This window comes from Gorilla gorilla, chromosome 20 (genome assembly GCF_029281585.2).
Source record: "Gorilla gorilla gorilla isolate KB3781 chromosome 20, NHGRI_mGorGor1-v2.1_pri, whole genome shotgun sequence".
In the NCBI taxonomy this organism is placed as follows: Eukaryota; Metazoa; Chordata; class Mammalia; order Primates; family Hominidae; genus Gorilla; species Gorilla gorilla.
In genome coordinates this window covers 69,863,153-69,885,230 of record NC_073244.2, presented here as the reverse complement: position 1 = coordinate 69,885,230, position 22,078 = coordinate 69,863,153, and the positions used below count along the sequence as shown (strand labels likewise).

The 22,078-nt window shown below is 46.9% G+C and overlaps 2 protein-coding genes across 8 annotated transcripts in view; both read right to left on the bottom strand.

Moving 5' to 3' along the window:
- The window catches only part of ZNF776 (zinc finger protein 776), a 61,517-nt gene that overhangs the window by 24,961 nt on the left and 14,478 nt on the right, over positions 1-22,078 (bottom strand). Inside the window, exon 4 of one of the 3 annotated variants that reach the window (XR_010132074.1) lies at positions 16,662-17,513. The exons of the other annotated variants lie outside the window; for them this stretch is intronic. The gene's annotated coding sequence lies outside the window, so the exon portion shown is untranslated. Of the gene's footprint in view, positions 1-16,661; positions 17,514-22,078 lie in introns of those variants that run through there. 3 annotated transcript variants of the gene reach the window in all.
- The window catches only part of ZNF586 (zinc finger protein 586), a 49,661-nt gene that overhangs the window by 24,961 nt on the left and 2,622 nt on the right, over positions 1-22,078 (bottom strand). The window contains exons 1-3 of one of the 5 annotated variants that reach the window (XR_010132076.1): positions 11,746-11,855; positions 4,977-5,103; positions 1,509-2,904 (exon numbers count right to left, since the gene is read on the bottom strand). Coding sequence is in view for 4 of the 5 variants with exons in the window: in XM_004061557.5 (XP_004061605.1) it covers positions 1,859-2,904; positions 4,977-5,103; positions 11,746-11,781 (1,209 nt within the window). In the remaining variant the exon portion in view is untranslated. Of the gene's footprint in view, positions 1-615; positions 2,905-4,976; positions 5,104-11,745; positions 11,990-22,078 lie in introns of those variants that run through there. The other 4 variants (XM_004061557.5, XM_063701723.1, XM_063701725.1 and 1 more) reach the window with 4 other exon arrangements.

The window sequence follows — 22,078 nt, the reverse complement described above, 5'->3', positions numbered from 1 at the left end:
CTCATCATCCACCCTCCATCACTTCTAAATTGTCTAAGATATGACAATTTCTTCTAAGATTTTGACACTTATCTGGGAATAGTAATTGTTTATTAAATCAATATTTGCCATGGTGGTTGCAATGTTGACATTCCTACAGGTGTGGAACAAGACCATCTGATTCCTGAGAAATTATCTTGTATTCCATGATCCAACCTCCTTGCTAGGAAGTGATTATCATTTCACCTGTAGGTGCAGTGATAGTGTCTGCATGAAGACTGGGGATTATCTCTGAAAAACAGCTGAGGACTAAGCTAATTACAGTTATTAATGTGGATTCAGAGAGTTATCCATTGACAATGGCATAAGTAGCTAGTAAAGTTTCTGTGATGGCCAAGAACACATTAAGTCTCAGTGGATAGTAAGTAGAGGACAGTAAGCTCTAAGTTCTCAGATAATTAAGTGAAACTCATGGCTATCCTGAAAACTTGGCTAACATGAAATTCTTATTTCAACGAAGAGCGTATCCTTTCCATTTATGGGAACTCTGAGGAAGAACAAAAACTTGGAGAGAAAGAAACAGTATGGCAGGAGTTGAAAGATATGGAATAATAGAAGGGAAGCCATAGCATAGTGTAGAAAAAAATAAACTTTTCCTCTATTGTCTGTCACACAACACAACAACAATCAATATGGAATAATTCTGTGACCAGATGTGCAGGGTGTTTTCCACACACACCAAGCAATCCTCCCGTGGACACAAGCTGGGGGTCCTCCAGTTCAACTCAGTCATTATCTACCTGCAGATAGCATCACATCCCCCAGTTTGAGGACTCAGTCACCAAGACTGAGGCTCCCATTTCTGATGACAATCAAAGCCCCAGAGCCTCTGCTTTTGACTGATGAGCTATAAACCACAAATCCCGTGGACCCCCCAACTGGATTTGACTAATTTGACAGAATGGCACATAAAACTCAGGGAAAATAACTTACTGGTTAATTATAAATAGTACAAAAGATGCAGATAAAGAGATGCATAGGGTAAAGTATGAGAAAAGCACTTGGAGCTTCCATGCCCTCCTGCAAAGACTGAAGGTGTCTTAAGCAACAAGGCCTTTATTATAACACAAATCAGGGCAATAGGTGGCAGGCTGTCTGAGATTCATGACTGGCAGGCTGGAAAATTCCATCTTAAGAATTCTGTGAGATCCAAAAGATCCCTGAAAAAGGTAGTCCATTTTTTCAAGTTATCAGAAGAGTCCTCTGTGCCAAAAATGAGTCAGGTTCATGGCCTAACTCATTGGAGAGAAAGAAATGAGAATAGAATGAGTGCTGAGGATACTAAAAAATCCCTCTGTTGAATGAAACAATCAAAGTTACTTCTGGATCATGATGAGTTAGGCGAATGATGTACTGTGGGCACCTGCTAAGTGGTAAAGGTGAAATGCTTTTTAGAAGAGAACTGTAAGTCACAGAAGTCTAGCAAAAGACCTGGGCAGGTCGAAAAATACTATGCAGTTCCCACATACCTGGAATGTATGCAGCTATTTGATGTATGACATTCAATTTAGGCAGATGACATCCTCATAAGGGGTTTCCTCCAGTGTTATACTGAAGAAAAAATAATATTACCTCCACATCTGTGGTATTTTCCTCATGTAAATATTGTGGTAACCAATGAGAGAGGGCTGAAGGCTTTCTCACATTCATTGCACTCAAAAGGCACTTCTTCAGTGGGAGCACTCTTTTATGTAAAGAAGCTAGCGTTCTAGCTAAAGAATATTCCCCATTTGTCACACTCATAACACCTTGATCCGGTATGAACTCTCTGGCCTTGAAGGAGCAAAAAGCCTGGGCAAGAGAATTTCCAAAATTTGCTTCACTTATAAGGCCTCATTCCAGTATGAACTCTCTGATGGCGACGGAACGAAGAACTGTGGCGAAATGATTTTCCACACTCAATGCATTCATATGGCCTTTCTCCAGTGTGAACTCTCAAGTGTTTAATAAGGCTGGAGTTTTCAGCAAAGGATTTCCCACAGTCACTGCACTCATAAGGCCTTTCTCCAGTGTGAACTCTCAGATGTATAATAAGGCTAGATTTTCGGCTAAAGGATTTCCCACACTGCCCACACTCATGCCTTTCTCCAGTATGAACTCGCTGATGGTGAATGAGGTTGGACCTTAAGCTAAAGGATTTCCCACATTCACTACATTCATAAGGCCTTTCTCTAGTGTGAACTCTCTGATGCTGCAAGAGTGAAGAGCTTCGGCGAAATGATTTTCCACACTCAACGCATTCATAAGGCCTTTCTCCTGTGTGAACTCTCAAGTGTTTAATAAGACTGGAGTTTTCAGCAAAGGATCTCCCACATTCACTGCATTCATAAGGCCTCTCTCCAGTGTGAATCCTCCTGTGTTTAATGAGACTAGATGTATAAGCAAAGGACTTCCCACATTCATTGCATTCATAACGCTTTGCTCCAGAGTGAACTTTCCTGTGGTTAATGAGACTGGACTTTTCAGCAAAGGCTTTCCCACATTCAATACACTCATAAGGCCTTTCTCTAGTGTGAAGTGTCTGACGCTGCAAGAGTGAAGAGCTTTGGTGAAATGATTTTCCACACTCACTACACTCATAGGTCTTTTGCCCAGTATGAAATCTCTCATGAATATGGAGTGTAGGCTTTTGGTGAAATAATTTCCCATATTTGCTGCACTCATAAGGCCTTTCTCCAGTGCGAACATTCCTGTGTTTGTGATCTCTTCTGGGTTCAGTGAGGCAGGACTTGTTCTTAAATAATTTCCTATATTCCCCACACTCATAAGGCCTTTCTCCACTATGACCTCCCTGGTCTTTGTATATATGTATACACGTGCTCTGCTTAGAAGGTGCTGCCTCATCTTCCCCTCCATGCCAACAACCTAAAAGCAAAGAAATGCTGGTGAGGTACATGTTGACTTTGTTGAGTATGCAGCCTACCCACAAGAGTATCTGACAAACCAAAAAACTTGTCTATGGAATTATTTGCACAAACAGGGAGTTAGGTTCAGGTTGAGGTTGGGGCTGCTTAGCATTATCACAGATATAGAAGGCCTCATATTGTCAAGGGCATGACTAAATGAGGCAACAGACAGAATAAAGGCAGGGTCTATAACTCCTTCATTTGCAAACAACTTGCCTGTGGAACCTTATTTGCTGATGACATGTGAGTACTATATAAATAATATGTCCAGGCCCCCCCCAACATGACTAGAGCACAACATCCTTTGGTCAGGGACTGTTAAGAATAGGTATATACGTGGCCGAGAACCGTGGCTCATGCCTCTAATCCCAGCACTTTGCGAGGCCAAGGTGGGTGGATCACAAGGTCAGGGGTTTGAGACCAGCCTGGTCAACAGCCAACATGGCAAAACCCCGTCTCTACTAAAAATAAAAGTTAGCCAGGTGTGGTGGCATGCACCTGTAATCCCAGCTACTCGGGAGGCTGAGGCAGGAGACTTGCTTGAACCTGGGAGGCAGAGGTTGCAGTGAGCCTAGACTGTGCCACTGCACTCCAGCATGGGCAACAGAGCAAACTGTCTCAAGAAAAAAAAAAAAAAAAAAGATTATATAATCCATAGAGGCTGGGCACGGTGGCTCACGCCTGTAATCCCAGCACTTTGGGAAGTTAAGGGGCGTGGATCACCTGAGGTCAGTTCAAGACCAGTCTTGCCAGCATGGTAAAACCCTATCTTTACTAAAAATACCCCAAAAATTAGCCGGGCGTGGTGGTGGGCCCCTGTAATCCTAGCTACTCAGGAGGCTGAGGCCAGAGAATCACTTGAACCTGGGAGGCGGAGGTTGCAGTGAGCCGAGATCGCACTATTGCACTCCAACCTGGGAAACGAGAGCGAAACTCTATCTCAAAAAAAAAAAAGAATGGGTATATACTTCGTAATACAAAATACATGAGCCAATATTGAAGACCACTGCAGACAGAGCCGTGAGAAAAATAGGAGAGACGTGGAGTCCAGATATATGAAAATTAGTCCTGGGCTGGATGTAACAGCAGAAGCAACAAGGTGTAGGACTAATAAACTGGCACTCTCAAGAATGGGGAAGGAAAGACATAAAGTGGGGCTACTTCTATTGGCATGAAAATACTAGTCAAATAGAAGAGGTCTATGGCATAATTTGAATAGAGCCCTGATGTCATGACCTTACTCACATGCTATTCTTCAGAACCAAGCTGCCCCAAGTCCTTGCTAAGGCTGGACTCATTTACATCTTAGGGACAACCACGGGCTCTTCATTTCACCACCAAGATGAGCAACTACATGGAAACTCGATAATGTAAGTACTAAGGGAAAAATAGGACAGACGAACAGCCAATGCTGGCTCAGAACAACTCTGCATTTGATATTCCACAGGAAAAGAAACTAAATATTATAAAAAGAATTCCTTCCTATATATTTTTAGAGATGAGGACCTGCTATGTTGGCCAGGCTGGCCTCAAACTCCTGGGCTCCGAGTAGCCTCTGAAGAGCTGGGATGACAGGTGTTATTGTGCCTGATGAAATACTACAAAAAGAATTTTGAAGTAGGGTATTGCAAGAATAGGCTGTGGTTCATGTACATAATGACCACATCAGTGACGACAATTCGTAGCATGAACAAATGTGAGCTAAAAGAGGGAAACGGAACTTGAGACAAACAGAAGCCTTGGATCTGCACAGTCACCCAGACAGGCAGAGGACAACCAAGGTGGGAGGCATTAGGGTGACTTTAAGACTCCTGACCCTGACTCCTTCCCTGGAAGCCTGCAACAAAGCAGGTTGGGGCTGCTCAAGGAAAGGAGAGGGCAGTACGTACACCTCAGTCCAACCAACAACGGAACCTCTCCAGAGAACTGGAGAATGAAGCTGTGTCCATGGTCCTGGTGTGAGAAAGAGATAAGGCATAAAGGTGAAGGGCACAGACTAACTCAGGTCACAGGTGAATATGAGTACCTTACCCAGGGAGGATATAAGTGTCAAGGTCTCCAGCATCACGTCACGGTACAGGCATCTCTGAGCCTCATTAAGAAGACTCCATTCCTCCAGGGAAAAGTTTACAGCCACATCTTCAAAGGTCACACTGCTCTGTTATGATGGGGATAGATGAAACCACAAATGGCCCCTATGCTGAAGACCCACAGTCCACTAACCCAACATATCTACCCTTGCCCATCCTCCTCCTCCCAGGATCCCCAACTCAGAGGAGAAATTTTGCCCACTAGTGCCACTGTGTCCTCATGGGACCATTAATCATGACACATAGCCGTCAGCAACAAGAGGCAGATAAGCACACAGGTATCTATGCTGTGGTCCTGAAATAAAGGGTTCCATCCTCTCCTTTCTAGCAATTCCCCTGGTACAGCAAAGGTCACATAAATCCCAGTGCAGTGCCTGAGGCCTTTCAAACATAATCCTTATGTACGTACACATCCTTCCCATCTTTGGACACCACAGACACATGCCAATTGCCACCACCACCTAACTGCCCACACTATAGGCCTCTCTCTGGTCTTGCCAGAAGTTACAGTATTTTAATCCCCCTTTCTTCTACTGGTAAAGAGTAGGAGTTTCACCCTAGGGTTATGATGATGGCCAAACACAACACCTGACGCTGAACACAAGTCATCAAGAAAGTTCATTAATCAAATATGCTCAGCGCTTGAGAGAAGAGGACACCACTCACCACAGAGAGCCACATGGGGGTTGCACTATGCATAAGAGAGAGTGGCCGGGCACGGTGGCGCACGCCTGTAATCCCAGTAATTTGGGACGCCGAGGCAGGTGGATCACCTGAGGTCAGGAGTTCGAGACCAGCCTGACCAACAAGGTGAAACCCCGTCTCTACTAAAATACAAAAATTGGCTTGGTGTGGTGGCATGCACCTGTAGTCCCAGCTACTCAGGAGCCTGAGACAGGAGAATCATTTGAACCCAGGAGATGGAGGTTGCAGTGAGCCCAGATGGCACCACTGCACTCCAGCCTGGGCAACGGAGCAAGACCCTGTCTCAAAAAAAAAAAAAAAAAAAAAGAGCAACCAGGGATTGTGGTATGTAAGCTTTGCTCAATCAAGAGGGTGTGATAGTCCCTGATTCCCGTAAAAGAATGCAACTGGCTTGCTTTTATTTTTAATTTTTGAGACAGGGTCTTGTTCTATCACTCCTGCTGGAGCATAGTGGCACAATCACAGCTCACTGCAGCCTGAACTTCCTGGGTTCCAGCAATCCTCCCATCTCAGCCTCCTGAGTAGCTGGGACCACAGGTGTGCGATACCACACCCAGCTGCAACTGGCTTGAGTAACTCTGTGGGTAGAAATGAAATTGAAACCTGCATTGGGTGCGGTGGCTCACGCCCACGCCTATAATCCCTGCACTTTGGGAGGCCGAGGTGGGCAGATCACAAGGTCAGGAGATCGAGACCATCCTGGCTAACATGCTGAAACCCCGTCTCTACTAAAAATACAAAAATTAGCCAGGCGTGGTGGCGGGTGCCTGTAGTCCCAGGTACTCAGGAGGCTGAGGCGGGAGAATCATGAACCCAGGAGGCGGAGCTTGCAGTGAGCTGAGATCCGCCAGTGTACTCCAGCCTGGGCGACAGAGCGAGACTCCGTCTCAAAAAAAAAAAAAAAAGAAAAAAAGAAACTGAGACCTGCTACAAATAAATAATAACCAGGAACTCTGTCTAGTCCTCTTGATTAAAAGGGTAGTTAGGCTAGGACACATTATCCCAAAGAGCAGAGTGGGGAGGGGGATTTGCACTCAGACCATTTGAGGTAGTACTGGTATCACCAGACATGAAGGTAGCACATGATACTGACCTTAACTTTAGGGCTTACACCATAATGTGGCTGACATCATCCACAGTAGTCTTGGTAAATTAAAAAGGAATCCAAAATTACCACAGAATTCCAATGTTTCTCAATAGCAATGGTAGCCCCAAATCATTCTATGAAGCCCTCCATGCATAAATCCACAGACAAAAAGAACCACTAGCATTTTCAGATATTTATGGTTCTATTCCACTTCTGTGCTGCATTTGCTATCCTCAGAAACTATGACTTTTATTTATTTATTTATTTATATTTTTGAGATGGAGTTTCACTCTTGTTGCCCAGGCTGGAGTGCAATGGCGCGATCTCGGCTCACCGCAACCTCCACCTCCCAGGTTCAAGTGATTCTCCTGCCTCAGCCTCCCGAGTAGCTGGGATTAGAGGCATTAGCCACCACGCCTGGCTAATTTTATATTTTTTAGTAGAGACGGGGTTTCTCCATGTTGGTCAGGCTGGTCTCCAACTCCCGACCTCAAGTGATCCGCCCACCTCGGCCTCCGAAAGTGCTGGGATTACAGGTGTGAGCCACCGCGCCCGGCTGACTTTTTTTTTTTTTTTTTTTGAGACGGAGTTTCACTCTTGTCACCCAGGCTAGAGTGCAATGACACAATCTCGGTTCACTGCAACCTCTGCCTCCCAGGTTCAAGCAATTCTCCTGTCTCAGCCCCCGAATATCTGGGATTACAGGTGCCTGCCACCACGTCAGCTACTTTTTTTGTATTTTTAGTAGAGATGGGCTTTCATCATGTTGGCAATGCTGATCTCGAACCCCTGGCCTCACGTGATCTGCCCACCTTGGCCTCCCACAGTGCTGGGATCACAGGTGTGAGCCACTATGCCCGGCAACTATGACTTTCTTCTCTCCACCTAACCCCATTCAAAGCCCAGAACCACTGGTCATCAATCTCATGCATAGTGACTCTCACAAGGTGACCATATTTGCCTCCACATCCACCAGGCTGAATCAAACACCCCAGGCCACACTAAAGTCATCTCAAAATCTTGGTGAGGCCACAAAGTGGCCAATAAACACAAGCTCCGGCCTGAGTGTCATCTTCCCTCAGCTACTCCTATGCGTCAGCATGCATCTCAAGTCTATTCATTCCTTGGAAGCATTATGTCACTTGCCAAACTAGTCTGTCAGATGTATCCTCCCTTTCCAGCCTAGCCAAGATGGTGAAACCCTGTCTGTACTAAAAATACAAAAATTAGCCAGGCATGGTGGCAGGCACCTATAATCCCAGCTACTCGGGAGGCTGAGGCAGAAGAATCACTTGAACCCGGGAGGCGGAGGTTGCAGTGAGCCGAGATTGCACCACGGCACTCTAGTCTGGGCGACAAAGCAAAACTCTGCCTCAAAAAAAAAAAAAAAAAAGAAGAAGAAGAAACAGATGTATCCTCCCTTCATGGCCATTTACCTCCCTTACCTGTGTTTCTCAAATCCAATACCATCACCAGGTACACAAGCAGGAAACCCAAACTCCACTTCCTGTCCAACAGTGTCATCAACATAATCTGAAGGTTGTGCCTTCCAAATGTGAGCCATGACTCAATCATTTCAGTCCACACAGTAGTTACCATATATTAGATACCTCCAATATCAACGCTTCCCCCAGATATTTGCATCTATGCGTCCAGCTGCCCATTTAATAGCTCCACTAAGTAGTATCTAATACATTTCAGAATCTTAATATGGGTGTGATATTGTGAAATATATATTTGGTCATCTCCTTTTCTGGCATGCAACTCCTAAAATTCATGAAATTCTCAAATTTATAAGTGACTTTGAATGGCAATGAGTTGACTGATGGTTGGAAACCCCTAGATAACTTCAGGATGGAGACCGGTCAGGGAAAAGAGACTATGTCAGGATTCGAGGTCTGGAAAGTTCAGCCCCATACCCCAATCTCCAGAAAGGGGAGAGGGGGCCAAAGGTTAAGCTGATCAGCATTGGCCAATGATTTAATTAATCATGCCTATGTAATAAAGCCTCCATAAAACCCCATAAAGACAGGGTCTGGGGAGCTTCCAAATAGCCAAACACATGGAAGTTCCTGGACGGTGGTGTGCCTGAAGATCATAAAAGCTCTGGGTCGCTTCCCCTTATGCATCTCTTCATCTGTAACCTTTGTATAAATACTCTTTAAAATAAACTGGCAAATTAAAGTGTCTCCTGAGGTTCTGTGACTGGCTCTAGCAATTTAATGGAAGCCGAGGAAGGGGTCATGGGAACCTGATTTTTAGCAAGTCAGTCAAAGGACAGGTAAAAAAAAAAAAAAAATCCTGGGGCTTGTGATTGGCATCGAAAGGGGTTGGCGGACAGTCCCGTGGGACTGAGACTTCACCCTGTGGGATCTGATGTCCACTGCAGAACTACCTGGTGTATGAGGAAAACCATCCACACATTATCTAGTCACAGAAGTACTCTGTGTTGATTGTTGTGGGGGAGAGCAGAGCAAAAGGAATTTGTATTTTTTTCCACGCAGAATGGCCAAAACAAACCTCCTGATAGCCTCAGTGATTATTACACCTGCTATCAACTTGCTCATCTCAGTTGATGCAGCTCCCATTGCTACAGCTAAGATCAAAAGCCCAGGGGTGTTTCCTGAATCCTCTCAAGCTCTCACTTCACATTTAAAAATTGAGTTGCTGGGCTGGGCATGGTGGCTCAAACCTGTAATCCCAGCACTTTGGGAGGCCAAGGCGGGTGGATCACGAGGTCAGGAGTTCGAGGCAGCCTGGATAATATGGCGAAACCTAGTCTCTACTAAAAATACAAAAATTAGCTGGGTGTGGAGGCGCGCGCCTGTAATCCCAGCTACTTCGGACGCTGAGGCAGGAGAATCGCTTGAACTCAGGAGGCGGAGGTTGCAGTGAGCCAAGATTCCACTATTGCACTCCAGCCTGGGCAACAGGTCCAGACTCCATCTTGGGAAAAAAAAAAAATTGACTTGCCCCTCTAAAAAACACAAATCCAGATCTAGCCACATTGCCTAAGCCACAACTCTAGTCCATTAATCCTCACCTCGACTAGGGCAGTAGCTTCCAGTTTGATCTTCCTCCTCCCTCAACCCCACAGTCTGTTGCCCACTCAGTAACCAGACAGCGCCTATTAAGAAATTGGTAACATCACCTCACCCCTCTAGTTTCACTTCTAAGTAAGTATTTGCACACCCCAGTATCAGTTCCTGGGTGAACCCTCCACATGTGTTACATTAGTTGACAGACATAGCAACAACTCCCCATAACCTATGTCACTGATGTAGGTTTGGGGTTTGAGGTTTTTCCAAGATCCCCAGATTGAAGGACCGGAGAAATGGCACTTAAGTGTCCTAGGAGGTGCGGTAGTTCCTGCTTGGCATCCCAGCACTTTGGGAAGCCGAAGCAAGAGGACTGCTTGAGCCCAAGGGTTCGAGACTAGCCTGGGCAACATGGCGAAACCCCATCTCTCTCTCTCTTTTTTTTTTTTTTTTTCAGACGGAGTCTTTCTCTGTCACCCAGGCTGGAGTGCAGTGGCGCGATCTCGGCTCACTGCAACCTCTGCCTCCCGGGTTCAAGCGATTCTCCTGCCTCAGCCTCCCAAGTAGTTGGGACTACAGGTGTGTGCCACCAGGCCTGGCTAATTTTTTGTATTTTTAGTAGGGGGGGGGGGTTTCACCATGTTGGCTAGGCTGGTCTCGAACTCCTGACCTTAGGTGATCCGCCCGCCTCGGCCTCCCAAAGTGCTAGGATTACAGGCGTGAGCCACCGTGCCCGGCCGTGAAACCCCACCTCTACTAAAAATACAAAAAGCCAGTTACTCGGGAGACTGAGATGAGAGGCTCTCCTGAGCCTGGAGAGGTCGAGGCCGTGCTGCGCCGTGATCGCGTCACCGCAACCCAGCCTGGGTGTTGAGTGAGAACCCGTCGCCGAAAAAAAAAAAAAGATGCCAAGATCTAGACATGTGGGTTAGGATGAGGACCAGTGAAGGACTAGAGCATCCCCTACTTCCTACTGTGGATTCTGTAAGTGCTTCTGTAGCCATGAGGTGTGCCAAAAGGCAGGGCTTTCACAAATGTGTCTGTGCTCGGATTTGATAGACTCAGGCTCCTCTGTAAGCTTTTTTTGGCCCTGCAGCCAGATGACCTCAGACTGAGTCTCTAATCTTGTGGCCCAGTGCTCAATGTCACCTCTCAATGATTCAACCTCTCAATGTCCTCATCACTGCCTTCAACTCTGTTCTTCCTTCGAACATCTTTTGGGAATCGTAACTCTAACACAGATTTCCTCCTTTGTTCAAAACTGTCCATGGCTTTTAGCGTCCTCACAGTCAAAGTTCAACCCTCAGCCTGGTACTGAAGAAACAACTCCGCCTCGGCCAGGCACGGTGGCTCACGCCTGTATTCCCAGCACTTTGGGAGGCCGAGGCGGGCGGATCACCTAAGGTCAGGAGTTCGAGACCAGCCTAGCCAACACGGTGAAACCCCGTGGTGGCACACGCCTGTAATCCCAGCTACTCGGGAGGCTGAGGCAGGAGAATCGCTTGAACCGGGGAGGTGGAGCTTGCAGTGAGCCGAGATCGCGCCACTGCACTCCAGCCTGGGCGACAGAGGGAGACTCCGTCTCAAAAAAAAAAAAAAAAGAAATAACTCCGGCTCACACTTCTTTCCCAGTGGACACACGATGTCCCCGTGTTCCGCATCCTCCTGCCTCAGTCGCGCCTGCAGGCCTTTGCCCTCCGCCAGTCTCGCTCTGCCGACCGCATCAACTGGGTGTCGGAAACAGGGATCCCACCCGCCGGCGCCTCTCCGTCCCTGACAGAGGCCTGGGCTGCAGGGACGCGAGGAGGCGGCCCTCACGATCAGGGGCCTCAGGGTCTGGGTGGGTAGGGTGGGTAAGGCCCGGAGGTCGCAGCGCTCACCTGAGCAGGGGCCCTCAGAGCGGCTGCTGCCGCCATGACTCTGGGCAGGGGGGGAACGCGGGCTCGGCGGTGTTCCTGTCGTTGTCCTGTCCCGGGTCGCGACCAGCGGCGTCGCTGAGCCTCAGAGCCGCCTGTGTGCAATGGCCACAACCACTCCTCCCGAGCTCGTCCAGACCCAGCATCGCCGGATGGACCTGACAGGCCAAAATGGCTGCCACAGCTAGGACGCCGGAAGTCCTGGCTTGACTTTACGTGCCCCGGCAACGGCACGGCTTCTCTGAAGCTTCATTGGCTCAGCCACGTTTCCATTTCGCAGGGCGGATTCTGGGTAATGTAGTTCCCAGACATGGGCAGCGCTTAAGGTGGCTTTCTTCCGACTTTCCGAAGAAAGGGGCAAGCTCCACTGCGAGGGGCGCTAGGAAATGGCGACTCCAGGTCCAGATGCGGAGGAGGGTCTCCCATCTTAGAAGAGGCCATACGCACATTTCTGGGGGTACTGTGTGCAACTGATTGCCCGCGTGTTTGGAGACTTCTTATTTCAGAATTTGTGATGCTCGGCTTCTTCCTTTTTTTTTTTTTTTTTTGTCTTTTTTTAAAGACATAGTTCTCTCTGTCACTCAGGCTGGGGTGCAGTGGTGTGATCTTGGCTCACTGCAGCCTATGCCTCCCGGGTTCAAGCGATTCTCGTGCCTCAACCATCCGAGTAGCTGGGATTACAGGCATGTGCCACCATACCCTGCTAATTTTTGTATTTTTAGTAGAGACGGGGTTTCCTCATTTTGGCCAGGCTGGTCTCGAACTTCTGGCCTCAAGTGATCCGCCTGCAATGGTCTACCGAAGTGCTAGGATTACAGGCGTGAACCACCGTTCTCAGCCCATTAGCAACACTTTTATTTATATCTTTAACCTACAGATTCCTCTAGAAATCTGATATCAACATCAAAAAGCTAATGAGACAAATGCTATTATGTTACAGGACAATGGCTGCGGTGTTCAAACATGGAGTATGTATGCATGAGAGAAGAGAGAGACCCTCTCACATTGTTTTATATTCAGTAAAAACAACAAGGAAGTAAAACCAAAGACAGGCAACCCCGCGCCAGGCCCGAAACCAGGCCTAGGCCCGCCTGGCCTAAACCCAGTTAGTTAAAAATCAACTTATGATTTAGAAGCCGATGTTATTCATAGATTCCTTAGATTGTATAGAAGAACATTGTGAAACTCCCTGCCCTGTTCTGTTCCTCCCTGACCACCGGTGCATGCAGCCCCTGTCACATACCCCTTGCTTGCTCAAATCAATCACGACCCTTTCATGTGAAATCTTTAGTGTTGTGAGCCCTTAAAAGGGACAGAAATTGTGCACTCCGGGAGCTCAGATTTTGAGACAGTAGCTGGCCAATGCTCCCAGCTGAATAAAGCCCTTCCTTCTGCAACTCGGTGTCTGAGAGGTTTTGTCTGCGGCTCGTCCTGCTACATGCACAGGGTGCTTTTACACTGAGATATTTCAAGTGCCTTAAATCCATGAGTTCACCTCTTTGCTGGCAAGTGCTTATCATTGTCAGTGGCATTGGAATCAGAGCGACTCCATCTTGAAAATGGGCTAGATAAAGTAAGGCTGAGAAATACTCGGCTGCATTCCCAGGTTAGGCATTCTTAGTCACAGGATGAGATAGGAGGTTGGCACAAGATGCAGGTCACAAAGACCCTGCTGATAAAACAGGATGCAGTAAAGAAGCTGGCTAAAACGCACCAAAACCAAGATGGTGATGTAAGTGACCTGTGGTCATCCTCACTGCTCATTAAACGCTAATAATAATGCATTAGCATGCTAACTCCCGCCAGCGCCATGACAGTATACCAATGCCCTGGCAATGTTTGGAAGTTACCCTATATAGTCTAAAAAGGGGAGGGAACCTCAGTTCTGGGAAATCTCCACCTCTTTTTTTTTTTTTTTTTTGAGATGGAGTCTCGCTCTGTCACCCAGGCTGGAGTGCATTGCTGCGATCTCGGCTCACTGCAACCTCCGCCTCTTGGCCAAGTTCAAGCGATTTTCCTGTCTCAGCCCCCCAAGCAGCTGGGATTATAGGCGCCTGCCACCGCGCCCAACCTGTAAAATTTTCTATACTTAAAAAAAAAGTTGGCTGGGCGCGGTGGCTCACACCTGTAATCCCAGCACTTTGGGAGGCCGAGGCGGGCGGATCACGAGGTCAGGAGATCGAGACCATCCTGGCTAATATGATGAAACCCCGTCTCTACTAAAAATACAAAAAAATTAGCTGGGCGTGGTGGCAGGCGCCTGTAGTCCCAGCTACTCCGGAGCCTGAGGCAGGAGAATGGCTTGAACCCGGGAGGCGGAGGTTGCAGTGAGCCGAGATCACGCCACTGCACTCCAGCCTGGGGGACAGAGCGAGACTCCGTCTCAAACAAACAAACAAACAAACAAAAAAGTTGGCCGGGTGCGGTGGCTCATGCCTGTAATCCCAGGACTTTGGGAGGCAGAGGTGGGCGGATCACGAGGTCAGGAATTTGAGACCAGCCTCACCAACATAGTGAAACCCCGTCTCTACTGAAAATAGAAAAATTAGCCGGGTGTGGTGGCATGCGCCTGTAATCCCAGCTACTCAGGAGGCTGAGGCAGGAGAATCACTTGAACCCAGGAGGCGGAGGCTGCAGTGAGCCAAGATCGCGCCACTGCACTCCAGCCGGGGTGACAGAGGACAGAGTGAGGCTCCGTTTCAAAAAAAAAAAAAAAAAAAAAAAAAGCTTTCTTGGATTATGCTTTGTATAAATTAAATTGGATATTTAGTGTAAACTTTATTCGGTAATGGAGGTGAGGGTTTCCAGTAGTATTTCTTTCCCCAAACAATCATTTTCTCAGATTTCCCGTGAGTTGGCTCATAAACATGTTGTACCATAAGAAATTGAAATCTCAAAAGCAAGATGGGTCTCCTGTTGGGTCCACACCAAAATTTGTAAATGGGGGAAAAGCATTACCGCTTTGTTAGCCATATCTACTTTTTCTTATCTGAAGCCTCTTTTTGAATCCCTTGGAGTTCCTGTTCAATGGCACTTATTTTGAATGTAGTGACTTTTATAGTTTCATGTGATATTGGTGTCAAGAGAGTCTTTTTGCTGCTGCATCTGCGAAATAATTTTTTTTTACTCTTTGGAGAGGTGAGTTTGAATGTTCAGGAACATTAATAAAACATTCTTTTTTGATAATGGGATGGCTTCTAAATGATCAGAAACTTGAGAGCCATGTTTAATTAGATATCTGGGGGAGGTTAAGTAACCTCACTGGCCAGGCACAGTGGCTCATGCCTGTAATCCTAGCACTTTGGGGGACAGTGGGGGGGTGGGGGTGGGGGGGGGGGTGGATCATGAGGTCAGGAGTTCGAGACCAGCCTGACCAACATGGTGAAAACCTGTCTCTACTAAAAATACAAAAATTGGCCAGGCATGGTGGCTCATGCCTGTAATCCCAGCACTTTGGGAGGCCGAGGTGGGCAGATCATGAGGTCGGGAGATAGAGACCACGGTGAAACCCCGTCTGTACTAAAAATACAAAAAATTAGCTGGGCGCCGTGGCGGGTGCCTGTAGTCCCAGCTACTCGGGAGGCTGAGGCAGGATAATGGCGTGAACCCGGGAGGCGGAGCTTGCAGTGAGCCGAGTTTGCGCCACTGCACTCCAGCCAGAGCGAGACTCCATCTAAAAAATAAATAAATAAATAAATTAGCCAGGGGTGGTGGCGAGCGCCTGTAATCCCAGCTACTCGGGAGGCTGAGGCAGGAGAATTGCTTGAACCCAGGAGGAGGAGGTTGCAGTGAGCCAAGATTGCACCACTACACTCCAGCCTGGGCAACAGAGCACGCCTCTGTATCAAAAAAAAAAAGCCTGATTCCATAACATCCCAAGGTCATGAGCTACACCAATAGCATAATACCTTTAAGTATAAATATTATCCATTTGATTTTTGGCCAGTTGACAAACTGGTGAGTGCTGTTAATTCAGCTAGCTGTGCTGATTTTACTAGAGGCAAGTGATTGCTTTTTTTTTTTTTTGCTTTTTTTTTTGAGACAGAGTCTCCCTCTGTCGCCCAGGCTGGAGTGCAGTGGCGCAGTCTAGGCTCACTGCAACCTCTGCCTCCCAGGTTCAAGCGATTCTCCTGCCTCAGCCTCCCAAGTAACTGGGACTACAGGTGCCTGCCACCACACCCGGCTAATGTTTGTATTTTTAGTAGAGACGGGGTTTCACCATATTGGCCAGGCTGGTCTTGAACTCCTGAACTTGTGATCCGCCCGCCTCAGCCTCCCAAAGTGCTGGGATTACAGGCATGAGCCACCGCACCTGGCGGGATTGCTCTTTCTGATGTCCACAAGAGACACAAGGTTGTAGCCTGCTCAGTATTTTCAAAATGTATCCTTTAGATCCTGATCCATCTGTGAACCAGATAATATCAACATTTTTACATGATGTGTCCTATAAATCCTGTCTGGACACCAATTCTGTGAGTAGAATACAGTGATGAAATATTTCATCTGTTGTTTCAGGAAGTTGCACTGCAGGATTAAGAGTATTACAGATAGAGAGGGCAGCATATGAAGCAGACAGTGTAAGTATGTCATAAGAAACCAATCTATTAATGGAAAATTGCTGTGTATTATGTGAATTCAAAAGAGCTTCTATAGAATGAGGAGCCTCCATTACAATTTTCTGAGTAATCGTTAAGGAGCATGGCAGTGGCAAAAATGGCCCTCAGACAAAGAGGTCACCCATGTACTACATGGTCTAATTGCTGACTATAATAACCAATAGCCCTACATTGTCCTCCAGGTTTTTCAATTAGAACACCCAGGGAACTGCCATGGCTTACATGAACAAAAAATCGCAAAAAACAAAGAAAGGAAAAACAGCAGCTAATAATTTGCATGGACCAAGGCGGGGGCTTGTAAGATTTTTATTTATTTATTATTTGTCCTTCTGATGTCCAGTGTATGAGGTTAGGCTGATCTTTCTACAGTGCATATAAAGCCTGTGGCATTAGAGAAAAATTGGACATCCAGCTATGACAGTAGCCAGCCAAGCCTAAAATCCTGTTGTCTTTTTTTTGTTTGTTTGTTTATTAGATGGAGTTTCGCTCTTGTTGCCCAGGGTGGAGTGTAATGCTGCGACCTCGGCTCACTGAAACCTCTGCCTCCTAGGTTCAAACAATTCTCCTGCCTCGGCCTCCCGAGTAGGTGGGATTACAGGCATGCACCACCACACCTGGCTAATTTTGTATTTTTAGTAGAGACGGAGTTTCTCCATGTTGGTCAGGCTGGTCTCGAACTCCTGACCTCAGGTGATCCATCCACCTCAGCCTCCCAAAGTGCTAGGATTACAGGCGTGGGTCACCGTGCCTGGCCAAAGCTGTCTTTTACTTTTTGGAGTAGGGTATCCAAGAAGTCCGGTTACTCAATCCAGATGTATCTGTAGTTTCTCTCTAGGAATTAATTGTTCCAAATATTTTAGTTCTGTAAGGCAAAACTGGAGTTTTTCTGTAGATAGCTCATAAAGCAAAACTGGAGTTTTTCTGTAGACAGCTTATGACCTCTTTTTGCTTTTTGTTCCAGGAAGTGCAAGGAGTCCTTTTTATAATTATGCAGATTGGAGAAGCATAACAAGAGAAATTTAGCTCAGCTAGGTCAGCCTTTAATATGTGTGAAAAATAAGTTGGGCTTTTGGTATAACCTTGAGGCACAACAGTCCAGATATATTGATATCCAATCTAGGTAAAGGAAAACAAATACTGTCAGGGTGTATTGGTATGCCTAAAAAGCACTGCATAAATCAACACCAGTGACATATTCACAGTTTACATGTACATTGGATAAAAGAGTGTGGGGGTTTAGAACTACGGGTTGATGAGGAATCACAGTAGTATTTTTTTTTTTTTTTGAGACAGAGTCTCACTCTGTTGCCCAGGCTGGAGTGCAGTGGAGTGATCTCAGCTCACTGCAAGCTCCGCCTCCCAGGTTCACACCATTCTCCTGCCTCAGCCTCCCGAGTAGCTGGGACTACAGATACCCGCCACCACACCTGGCTAATTTTTTTTCTATTTTTAGTAGAGACGGGGTTTCACCATGTTAGCCAGGATGGTCTCGATCTCCTGACCTCGTGATCTGCTCGCCTCGGCCTCCCAAAGTGTTGGGATTACAGGTGTGAGCCACTGCGCCCGGCCGAATCACAGTAGTATTAATAGTTCTCAAATCTTGTATAAATCTTCATCCTTTCCTGTGAGGTTTTGTGTCAGGAAGATGGGACTATTAGGACTGGTGGAAGGGATAATCAATCCCTTTTCAAGGTAATCTTTGGTTATTTGTTTTATTCCTATTATAGCTTCTTGTTTTGAGATGATGTCTCCCTATGTTGCCCAGGGTGGCTTCAAATTCCTGGGCTCAAGGGATCCTCCTGCCTCAGCATCCTGAGTAGTGTTACCTGAAAAATACCAGGTTCATTCACCTGGTGCATAACCAATGACTTTCCATGAGAACACAGGTTTTTGTTTGTTTGTTTGTTTGTTTTGAGACGGAGTTTCACTCTTGTCACCCAGGCTGGAGTGCAATGGCGGGATCTTGGCTCGCTGCAACCTCCGCCTCCCCAGTTGAAGTGAATCTCCTGCCTCAGCTTTTGGAGTAGTTGGGATTACAGGCGCCCACCATCATGCCCAGTTAATTTTTGTATTTTTAGTAGAGGCGAGGTTTCACTATGTTGGCCAGGCTGGTCTTGAACTCCTCACCTCAGGTGATCCATCCACCTCAGCCTCCCAAAGTGCTGGGATTACAGGCACGAGCCACCTCGCCCGGCCAGAGAACACAGGTATTGATTAATACTTTTATTACTTGGCTCAAGTAAAGAGGACACTGGGAGTATTCTCCAAAGCCGTGTCTCCCTGAGGACAAGTAACAGGAGAGTTTTATGGTATAATGGTGATGGGAGAAGGTGCATCAGTGCATGTAGAACTGGGGTCCCAGTTGCACAGATGCAGTGAGTCATACCAGCACATAGAAAGCATGTTATGGTAATGAAGCTATAGCTCCTTCCAGAGTGGAGACTTCAGCATGTTAATAAGGAAAGTTAACTTGGGTTCATCTACACTGCTTGGGGTCTGTCAGGAGCTGTTTTAGCCCAACAAGGTGATTGCATTCAAACCATGGTTTGGAGAGGTACAGGCAGAAGGGGAGGAGGCTGTAAAACAGGGTAATTGCTCAAGTTGATTATATTCCTATAATCCATGGAGATCCTCCCTGTCTGCTTACAGAGGCTGAAACTACAGGTGTGCAACACCATACCCAGCTTATAGCTTCCTGCTTCAATGAATACTGTTTAATATTGGGAAGTGGTTTATTTGGAGCCACCTGTATCTGTACTGGTGTGGCCATTAAAATTTTCCCTAAGTCTGTAGACAATTGACACTGTCACCCGAAAAGCGGTCTTGATCCAGACCTCATGAGTGAGACTTTGTCTCAAAAAAAAGAAAAAAAAAAAAGAATTAACAGAATTGACCAAGTTGAGCCGGGCGCATTGGTTCATGCCTGTAATCCGAGCACTTTGGGAGACCAAGGCGGGTGGATCACAAGGTCAGGAGTTCAAGACCATCCTGCCTAACATGGTGAAACCCTGTCTCTACTAAAAATACAAAAAAATTAGCCAAGCGTGGTGGCGGGCGCCTGTAGTCCCAGCTACTCGGGAGGCTGAGGCAGGAGAATGGCATGAACCCGGGAGGTGGAGCTTGCAGTGAGCTGAGATCACACCGCTGCACTCCAGCCTGGGCGATAGAGTGAGACACCATCTCAAAAAAAAAAAAAAAAGAAAAAAAAAAAACAAGAATTGACCAACTTGAGGAAAAAATCTCAGAGCATGAAGGCCGGCTCTCTGAAACAACTCAGGGAAAATAAAAAACAGGCCTGGTGCGGTCGCTCACATCTGTAATTCCAGCACTTTGGGAGGCCAAGGCGGACAGATCAAGAGGTCAGGAGTTTGAGACCAGCCTGGCCAACATGGCGAAACCCCATCTCTACTAAAAATACAAAAATTAGCTGGGCGTGGTGGCAGGCGCCTGTAATCCTAGCTACTCGGGAGGCTGAGGCCAGAGAATTGCTTGAACCAGGGAGGCAGAGGTTGCAGTGAGCCGAGGTTGTGCCATTGCACTCCAGCCTGGGCGACAAGAGCAAGACTCAGTCTCAAAATAAAAAAAAGAAAAGAAAAGAAAAAACAACACAGAAGAAAACCTTCAAGAAATATGGGATTATATAAAGTGGCCTATGACTCTTTGGCATGCCTGAGAGACAGGGAGAGAAACCAAGCAACTTGGAAAACATATTTCAGGATATCACTCATGAAAATTTCTCTGACCTCGCTAGGGAGGCCAACGTTAAATTCAGGAAATGCAGAGAACCCCTGCAAAATACTACAAAGAAGACCATCCCTGAGACACATAGTCATCAGATCCTTCCAGGTCAAAATGAAACAGAAAATATTAAAGGCAGCTAGATAGAAGGGACAGGTCACCTATAAAGGGAACCCTGTCAGGCTAACAGCAGACCTGTCAGTAGAAATCCTACAAGACAAAAGAGACTGGATCCCATATTCAGCATTCTCTCTTTTTTTGATTTTTATTTTTGAGACGGAATCTCACTCTGTCACCCAGCCTGGAGTTCAGTGGTGCAATCTCGGTTTACTGCAACCTCTGCCTCCTGGGTTCAAGCAATTCTCGTGCCTCAGCCTCCCAAACAGCTGGGACTACAGGCACATACCACCAGAACTGGCTAATTTTTTGTATTATTATTATTTTTTTAGTAGAGACAGGGTTTTGCCATGTTGGTCAGGCTGGTCTCAACCTCCTGGCCTCAAGCGATCTGCTCACCTTGGCCTCCCAAAGTGCGGTTAATTCTTGTGATTGCATTATGAAATTCTTGTAGAGCATTTTTCAGCTCTATTAAGTCAGTCTGGTTCTTTCTTATAAAGGCCATTTTGTCTATCAGCTCCTGTATTATTTTATTGTAATCAATAGATTCCTTGGATTAGTTTTTGACTTTCTCCTGTATGTCAATGATCTTGATTCCTATCCACATTTTGGATTTTATTTATGTTATTTCAGCCATCTCAGTCTGGTTAGGAACTACTGCTGGGGAACTAGTGTGGTTGTTTTGAAGTAAGAAGACACTCTGGCTTTTTCGGTTACCAGAGTTCTTGCCCTGGTTCTTTCTCATCTTTGTTGGCTGATATTTCTTCAATCTTTGAAGTTGCTGAACGTTGGATGGACTTCTTTTTCTTTTATCCTTTTTGGTACCCTTAAGAGTTTGTGGTATAATGTGGCTCCAGTCAACTGTCTTAATTTCTGGAGCATTTTAGGGGTCCAAGGCTCAGCTCAGGACTGCTAGACTGTGTGCTCTAATACACGGGGCCTGGTATCAGGCATCCAGCTTTGTCCTATGATCCCTGGAGGTCAGAAACCTGCCATGCTGGAGGGTCAAGTTGTTCCCAGACTATTGGTAACAACACTCTGAAGGGCAGTGCCAGCCCCAGTGCTTAGGATGGTGGCAGCAGGATCCATCCTTGTTCCCACATGCCAGCAGCAATGGCAGTGGTGGGGTGTACGTTTATTGGCTGCGATGGAGTGCTGGTGGGTGTAGGGGTGCCAGCCTCCACGTGAGTGTTCACAGTGCTGGTGGTGGCAGCACAACATGGGGGGGTAGGGAAGGGGGTTCCATTGATGTCCCAGTACACATTCACACCAGCAGTGGTGTTAATATGGAGGCAAGGTGCTGGCAGGTGCAGGACTGTTTGTACCCTCTGTGCATGCATTCACATGGGTAGCAGCTGATACTGGTGAGTGGAGTGTGTCTGCTGGTCTGTGTAGTTTTGTGCTGGTCCAGGGGTGGGGTGCTGGCAGGTGCGGGCTGGCAGTCTCTGGGATCGCAAATGCTCTGACAGCAATGGTGGTGCAGCGAAAAGTTGGGGGGATGAGGTGTGCTCACACTGGCAGCTGTAGCATGACAGGGTGCACATGCACACGCATGCTGGTGGAAAAGAGAAGGCAAGGTCCACTTGTGTGCACATATGCTGGCAAAGCAATGTCGGGGGTGGCCATAGGTGAATGCATGCAGGCAAAGTGTCTCAGAGAGGCCGCAGTTTTGGGAAGGTGCAGGTGGGCTGTTGCACGACTATGGGATTTCTCAACTGCAGTTCACCAGCACAGGAGCTATGATGTACACCCCCATAAGGGACCCCACCTGGGCAACCGAGGTCGCACTGCAAGCAGGTGTGGGTAGCCTGGAGCCCTGGGAGAGG